General features: G+C 35.2%; 1 protein-coding gene across 1 annotated transcript; it reads right to left on the bottom strand.

Moving 5' to 3' along the window:
* Window positions 4913-8771, bottom strand: LOC105159820 (STOREKEEPER protein-like). The gene is made up of 2 exons (XM_011077021.2): window positions 7691-8771; window positions 4913-5239 (listed from the first exon to the last, which is right to left on the bottom strand). The coding sequence occupies exon 1, from the start codon at window positions 8649-8651 to the stop codon at window positions 7731-7733; it is 921 nt and encodes a 306-aa protein (XP_011075323.1). The 5' UTR covers window positions 8652-8771; the 3' UTR covers window positions 4913-5239; window positions 7691-7730.

A 9143-nucleotide genomic window follows, 5' to 3' on the forward strand; every position in this document is an offset into this window, starting at 1 on the left:
CTAATGATGCGTGTGAGATGTATTATTTCGGGGGTTAATTGTAATCATTGTTATGTCAGCCTCTTATGTGTACCGAAAGTTGTGTGAACACTTTGTGTGATTCCTAAAGGCCGCATGTTTTACAATCAATCATTTCAATTGTTGCTATGTTCAAGTCCTATTGTTGCAGACGACATTACTATGATCCCCTTTCTACAATTGCATTTTATTTTTTGTTTGACATTGGATTTGAAAAATGTTCGATATTGGATCAGTATCTATACTTTATTATTACAAAAAACGAACTCTTTTACACAATGTTTGGTTTTGTGTTTTGGCCCATTTTAGAGATGGGCCAAAACACAAAACCTTGTTTGTTTTTGTATTTTGCACACCTCCACTAGGTGTGCAATTGTAATTTAATTTTTTTTATTACTTTTTTTTTATTCTTCTCTTAACATAAATATATATATTACATTTCACTAACAAACAAAATACTATATATACATACACATATATATTACTAAATATATATATTAAAAGACATGATTTGACAATGAACAGTAAGTCATGTCTCCCAAATTCCAACATCAAACCTACACCACTTATTTTACATTATTTTATATTATATCAAAACACAAATCCAAACATACCATCTATCTCAAAATACATACTTACTTATCTCTATTTTTCTCTCTGTATCTCCAAAACACCAAAACAAAAACATCCAAAACATTAATCCAAACAAAAATATAGTTTTTTGTGCAGGTTTTACCTAGGTAAACCGATCGATCGTCCATTGAAAGATGGAGCTTGGACCTGATGACGGTAGCAGCAGGCCGCGTCGGCAGGGAGGGAACAAAGGTAGGGCTTATAGTTGTTGAACGTGGACGATTATGGAAGAGGAATGTCTTATAGCAGGGCTTAAGAATTTGGTTGTAACTGGTTGGAAATGTGAGAATGGCTTTAGGAATGGTTATCTCGCATAATTGGAGGCTCATATGGCCAAAAATTTTCCACAATCTGATATGAAAGCCGAACCACATTTTACTTTTAAATTGCAGTCTGGAAGAAGCACTACTCGACGCTGACCACTATGCTGATGAAGTCGGGATTGGGTTGGGATGAGAGCCGAAATATGATAACGGTGGAAAACAATAATGTCTGGGATGATTACGTGAAGGTATGAAATAAAAACTGCTATGTGTTTACTACCTTGAACCAAAATGGCTCTTTTTCTTTATATTGTTATTAGCTTACTATCTGTGCGGTTTCAGATGGATCTAACGCAAAGGGGATGCGTTATAGGTGGGATGAATTAATCCCTATTTGTGGCAGTTGGTTGGGATTGGACATTTGTAAGTGGTAAATGCATAGGCTGAAAATGGACAGAGTGGGATGCTGCCGCCATTTTGTCCACCTTCAGACCATTTATTACCGCTGACAGCTTTAGAATTAATGTTGAGTGTTTTGTCAACATTAATGAAGTAGTTGTAGATTGTGTAGTTGAAATAATAAATGAGTCACAGCAGTTTTTTTGGGGGATGAGGGTAAACACGGACGGAATGAATATACTACAGCATTAATTATATTCTTATATATGAGTTGGTGTATGAGGCAAACACCAAACATTCGGGAAAATCATCCATACAGACATTACAACGGAACACCAATGAAAAAAAATGAAAGGTGAACTGTAAACTGTAGCATAGAATTATATGAGACAACTTATATTCGATCCAAAAAATCACTTCATAGAAACTGTTAAGAATAGTATTGGTTAATGTAGTAATGTACCGAGTGCAAAGAAGATGTAATGCATTGGTTGTTGCCCTAAGGGTTGATAATTAAATGACAAGAATATTAAACTTGTCTGAAACGTTCAATGTACTCACAACACAATATAACATTGGTCACAAATAGGTGAAAGAAGTGGATATATATTTAAGCATAAATGAGGCAATTGGATTCATACACAATTAAAATTCTACACGACTAAACTATCAATTGTATCGCACGTGAAAAAAAAGTGCATAAACTACAACAGGGAGCAAATATCTGAGCAATAAACAAAATATACTAACAGCGACGACATCAATAAAGTTAACCTTTGAGAGCAATCCAAAGGGTCAATAGCCAAACAACTAGTAAGACGATACAATACTTTTGTAAAGTTCGCCAATGCGTCTCCTCAGCTTCGAGACGTTCATTGAAACGTTTCATGCAAATTTCATATTCAGAGATTCTATTAAGCAATCCAAGAATAATCTCTTTGGACCTACGGTACATTGGGGGGGGGGGGGGTCAACCCGTTCGAATGTGCCACAGTCAAAACAATGATATGTGATGTATGTATCTATCCTCAATTATACAAGCGCAATGAATGTAAAAATCATTTGTTGACGCTGAGGCTAACCAATGACAATTATCAACCTAATATTCTTTGGAGATCATTATTTTTTTGTAAAATGAACCTCACTACCAGGCAACCTAGAAATCTTCAACCTAGATTAAGACTAGTCCATGAAGTTCGTAGAACGACATCCTTACCACAACTGCAAAACCGCACTACAGCATCGGATGACCCAGAGGAATGCTGCCTACTAGTCGATCTACCCCCAGAATTGGTACTCCTGAAATTGTGTGTGAATTGATTGTTCTCCACGTAGTATTCCCTATAGATTAAGTGCAAGGATGCAATATTTTGATTGTTCTCCACGTAGTATTCCCTATAGATTAAGTGCAAGGATGCAATATTACGAGCATCAAATGTCCAATATCAGTTATTTCTACTATATATTACTGTCAACCATATGAATGTAAAGGGAATCAGGGGAAAACTAAAATGTATTCAGAGTAGGAATCTGCCATTAGACAGTGTACAATCTGCCATTGGACAGTGTAAAATACCCATTACACCTAATTTACGGTGTAGTACAACACAATCGAAAGCAAGAAAGCTTGTGAAACAAATACAATTACAAATAACATGGGTGCCAAGTTATTGTATATGCTGACGGTGCATAACGATGTATTACGATGTCAAAGCAGAATGTAAGGTAGAACATCGCGCATAAAACAGAGTACGGTAAAATAATTTGCGGCACAAATTAGAATGTACATATCAACCAATTGTAGCTATTACGAGTGAGAAACAGTGATAAGCTGACTTATACTGATTCAAAAATTGTTGGAAGCCACATAATCGGCTTGGTGCGCCGCGGAAGGACTACGATCGAATAACCCTAGAACTCGGAAAAGGGATTTTGAAAAAAATTAGAACCGATAAACCATGTTAATAAATGGTTGTAGAGAATGAGAAGGTGTTGCGGAAACTTACCCAGAAGATTGTTGTTGACGTCGTGCCGTTCATTCAAACCTGCAAATGCTCTAGCTTCGCCTCTTTGTGTCGAACAACAAAAAACAGAATTGGGGACACTAGGGGAAAGACGAACTAGGGCGGATGTTGGGCAAAGTGGAATTTCAAATTCAAGGGTACAAGAAAGTAATTTCATAGTTAAATGATCGCACTTAATCTAGGATTGTAAACATATTTTGGCAGATAAAATATGAATTCTGCATGCCCTAGTAAACTTATGTGTAGCCTGTCCCATTTGGGACAATCCATTTGGTTGTTCCAACTCAATCCCAAGTAGGGATATCCTGTCCCATCCAGTAAACACGGTCTTAGTGTATAGGGAGACCAATAGAGTTGATCTCACGTTAGATAGGACTGCAAATAGAGATCCGGCAGGCTTCGAGCCTCCTCAATGTATTTTTGTTGTCTTATTCTTTGTTGAGTACCAGAAGTGCAATTTTCTCACCCAAAAAAAGAAAGAAAATTTGAAAAAAGAGAAAAAAAACACCTTACTTACTGCAATGAAAAATAGGTCCTCAAAGAAGACAAATTCAAGAAGCAAAACCATCAATCTAAAAGAAAATTACAAAATTAGACAAAGTAGGCTACAGCTCGTTACTAGAGCTGCGGTTTGAAGAAGGATTTGCATCTATACTATTATAAACGGAAGAGGATTTAAAAATTTAAAGTGGTAGTTTTGATCCCACTACATCAAATTATTATAATATAAAAAATGTCCTTCAACTTTTCAAATCATGTTAAATTAACTACTTAGTCAAGTTCTTTTAGGATGAATTTGGACTTGAAAGAAGGACTTGGAGAAAGGATTTCGAACGATTTCATTTGAAAGGAATTTGAAATTAATTCATATTCATCAAAGCATAATTCAAAATTAAAATGGAATGATTTGAACCATTACATTGGAATTCCCCAAACATATTTAAAGGACTTGTTAGAATATTAATTTCATACAATTACATCTACTAAAAAATTAATTTCACTCCTATTTTGTTTAAGTTTATTGTTAATTGAAATTGAAATAACATATTAGTATTTGTTTTGCATGTATATATAATCATCGTTATCAATATAACATATATTGTACAAAGTGTTAGTTTTTAATTTAATTTGAGTAATTGATAAATAATGCATTAAAAAAATTTATCAGATAATTTTTGGACGTGAGATTGTAAGGCAACGACAAATTTTAACATAAAGGAACAAATTATGAGCTTCAATAAATTAACAACATTACTAAAATTATACGCTCAAGTATTGCGTGCCACCGTATCTAATCATTATAAAAGTCTTTGTTAAATAAAAAGCTCTCTCTAAAAAAAATTAATTACATTTACGCATGAAATTAGGTCTAATTATATAAATCATTTATAAAATTACAACATTCTTTAGTATTTAAATTTTGATTTACATTGACACTCCAGAAAGGAAAATATCCTTACACAAGACATTGACATCCCGTTAATGTACTTATAATTGTACAAATGACAGAATATGACATATATCTACATAAGAAATCCTTTCTAAAACAACACCTTAGGTTTATAACATGAAGCAGGTGAGTTTATGGTATGTTCTCCAGTCGCCCAATATGAAACAAAAATCAGTTGTATAAATATCATTCACTCTCTGCAGGAATTAAGTTCTCAAAAGATATATTTGTTTGTGAGATATGACAAGTTTGATTACATCATCTCAAGTATACCTCACCTTCTTGCTTCTGCTTCTGCCAACTCCGTTCATAACTTCTGCTTCATCTTCTCTCTATTACAAAATTACTATCCAGAAAGAAACTTTACACCATACACAAAAGTCAAGGCAATTCTGAATCCTTGGATGCCTGAAAGATGATGCAATCTCTTGAAAAGTCCTCATCCACATAAACTGCAGTTGGGCAACAAACAAATGATAATATTTATGACTTGAAGAACCGTTGCAAGGCAAATTGTAGAAAACCACATTTTCAGCAAGATAAAAACTGCTCCATGGTTATGAAACAATGAAATGATTATTCTTTAGTCTTTAGTGATTGAAGAAGATGGTATGTATAGGCTGCATATTACACTCTAAAATTGTAAGAATAACAAAGTAGAAAAGTTTTAAACTGTGATTGGCATTTTAACAGATCCAAGAGAAAAAAGCTTGCTCATAATGCAATCCATGTAATAGCAGGGATCCAAACAAGTTCCAGGAAGGATGGGAAGAGCTGTACAAACATAACCATAACCACAAGAAGCAAATATCATTTATTGGGAGCTGTATCAAAATGACGACAACATGCAAGAACGGTAACTGAAAGGAGAAACTCATGCATTGAGTTTTCTAGGACGAAGTATCAGATTCTGAGAGAAAATTAGCTATACAAGTGAAAGCTAATCAAAACACATTACAAAAGCCAGCAACCACGTTAAAGTGCTGGACAACTGTAAAAATCGAAACACCAGTTGGGTATGGTTTAGGCAAATACCAATAAATTGTTTTACAATGAGGAAACATCAGATAATGTTGAAGCCTTTGCATTTCAAATTTTGGATAAGAAAGATGCAAAAGCTTGCTGCTTGCATAGATTGGCTATGCAGGACATGTTATTGGGACAACATCATGTGCAAGTCCAGCATTAAAGATCTATCTACAGTTCATTAATTGAAACAACAAACTGATGTAAAATGTTGCCATCTGAAAGCTAGGAAATACTAAGACTACAAAGGAAATCTTCAGCTATGGTTAAAGTAAGTCATATCTTAATTCTCAACTCATCAGCTTGTCTCTTCACTTTCTCAATCACATACATTAATTAAGTATTCCTTTTTCAATACAAAATAGTAATATATGCTAGTACTGTACTCAGAGCTGTTATAAGAAATCTCCATTGGGTCACAAGATGAAGAGTGAATTGTCTGGATAACATAGGTCATTAATTAAAAGATTTAATTGAGCTTTGGGCACCACCAAATTTTCATTTATCCAAGCTCAATCCTGCATGCTTGTAAAGTAGTCATGCCCAAGTTCAGTTCTGGACTGGCTAATTAAGAACATGCAAAAGGAATCAAAACATGACTTAATAAGAGACAACAGTAATAAATCAAATAGAAAGATCCAAATATAGGGGGCGACTTAATGATGTCAAATCTGTTATTAAATAACGTAATGAGAGCAAAACATGTCTCAAAATTTCTATTTGTCTACGTATCAGAAAACATAAAAAACTTGCCTTGTGTTCTTTTGTTCATCTAATACCACCTTTTTTCCCCAGGCACATAGGCTTCTTTGAAGGAAATATTCTTTCTGATTTGTACTCTCTCTTTCCTGTTCTGTCATTATTTTTCACTTTTCATTAGAACAGTTAGTTGGCTAATGCATTTGATTTTCTAATAACATGGTTGTGGGATGTAAATATTTCATTTCTTACCTTTTTTTTCCCCTGCTCTTCTCTTTATTTTTCATTATTCACTTATAATATTTATCTTCATTTTCTCTTTGGACCAGCAGCAGCAAGAAGGGATAGCAAGGATTTTTGCGCCATGCAATTACCACAAGATTAATCATTGAAGACTACCGACTTCCAATACCATATTCATGATTAGAATGGGAATAATGCATTTTATAAAAACATTATTAATGCAAGGTAGATGAATGTATACACCATAATAGACTTCTCCTGAGTTCTGCTCGTTATCAGCTTGTTTCAACTAGCTCTAGATAGATCTTATCTATTAATGCTTTTAGCCATGGGGAAAATGAGAAGCGGCCATACGTGTGTGGCTTATGCTGCAACAAACCAAAATTTTTTGAAACTGTTTAATATTTATGAAATATTAGACTGGAATCTTATCTGAAGTAATACGTCAAAGGTAGTTTCATAAGGCTCGGGTAATAATCTAGTATGACTGAAACATTAGCCCTGTCCCTAGGGAACTCGCTAAGAGTACATTATGACATTATTTGTCCTTGTATTTGTGCATTCAAACTGCAGCTGCTGCTTGCCTCAAGCAGTTATATCCTAATTCCATGCATGATGAGGCAAATATTTTATTTGCTTCCTAACTTGTGACTTGATTCTCTTTCATTAGCTATGACCAGAAAACACAACTTTGAAAACAGGCAAGTACACCTAATATTTCAGAAACGTTTAAGTTTCGAAGGCAAGACCTCTGTCGAGACATAAAAAGGATCATAAGATCTAAATGTAACAGAAAATGGAAACGTACAGTATGAAACAGAAATCCAATTTTCCAAAAACCACACCAACTCAATAAAACAGCATATATAACTGAAATCAACATTTAGAAACACCTACAAAATAACACTTCCATGGACAACAACCTTATGTTATACCTGTTCAAAAGCCAAAAATCTCTTAAATCCTTCATTTGCTTCAGAGTAGATTGTGTAAGTCCCTCCTAATCAAATCAATCCTTTTAAGCTCCAGTCTAAGCTCTGCAGCTTTCACATCCCTCCACTTCTCTTCCAGCTCTTGTGCCTTCTCTCTGCCAATCAATAGAAATTTCTCCTTGATGATGTTGGAATATCCATTTTCATCCAAAGACGATGACAAGAGTGGGTACGCAGAAGCAAACTCCTCTTTGCCAATCTTCCCCACTTGTTTTTGGTTCTTCACTATCTCTTTTTCTGCATCATGCTCTTTCCCAGCCCTTTTTCTCTTCTTTTGGGATCTGCTTCTGTCTCCCCTTTGTGGTGTCTCCTTTTCTTTTTGAGCATGTTTATCCCCAGCTTCGTTTTCATCTTCTCCCCACAGTGTCTTCGACACCTCAAACACGGCGGACTCATGGGCATCCGAGAAATCAAGCCAGCCACCATTGGCGCGAGCTCTTTTAAAATTGTTTTCAAACTTCCCCTTGAGCCTACGAATCTTCTCAGACACCTGAGTTCTCGTAAACTGATGCGGAAGACTGTCCTTGATGAAGTTGTAAAACTCGGTCCACTTGTTGTTCCTCCCGTCAGCCCAGAAAATGGCGAGGCCTTTAAGCAGAGAAATTTCATCCTCTTCGGAGAATATTTTAGAGAAAGGGGTGTTCTTCTCGCTGGGTTTTGCGGCAGGCGCGATAATGAAATTGGACGCAGATGAGGAAGAGCATTCCGACTCGTCTTTTCGAGGTACGGGTACTTCTTCTTCACGCGGCAGATTCAACTTGGGCTTCTTCGGGGGCAACGCTGCTGTGCATTCCTCTTCTTCGCTTTCGGAGTCTGAGTCAGAATCGTCTGCCTCGTTAAGAGTTTGTTGCTTATCTTCTTCGTCTTCTCCATCTGTACTGAAACTCAGACGCTGGGGCCTCATTTTCAGAAGAGAAGTGAGAGGAGTGGAGTAGTGGGGAGAGCTTTGTACTTCGATTCGTGCGATTGAGCGACAGAAAAAGGGGATGAAGTTGGGCAGGGGGTGAAGCAGAAGAACCCAGCAAGAGACTGCTCAGTTCTGTCGAATAACTTTTTCCCTCCCAAAGAAATACTAAAAGTCGGCGGTAGCGGTGTTCAAGATCGTTAACCGGTTCGGTTTTTTTCAGCTTTTTTTAATATTTTTTAAATATATATTATAAATAAGCTTAGTATTTTTTTTTAATTTTATTCAAAAATACATGTACCTAAATACTAAAATTGGAAAAATAAAATATATACTGAAAAAAATATTTACAAATACAATTAAAAATTTAAAATGAAAAGAAAAGAAATAATAATAAATAATATGTAATAATATATTTTAATTTAACATAATTAATAGAATAATATATATATATATATAAATTGATTTTCGATTCAGTTCGGTTCACTCACT

This window comes from Sesamum indicum, linkage group LG4 (genome assembly GCF_000512975.1).
Source record: "Sesamum indicum cultivar Zhongzhi No. 13 linkage group LG4, S_indicum_v1.0, whole genome shotgun sequence".
In the NCBI taxonomy this organism is placed as follows: Eukaryota; Viridiplantae; Streptophyta; class Magnoliopsida; order Lamiales; family Pedaliaceae; genus Sesamum; species Sesamum indicum.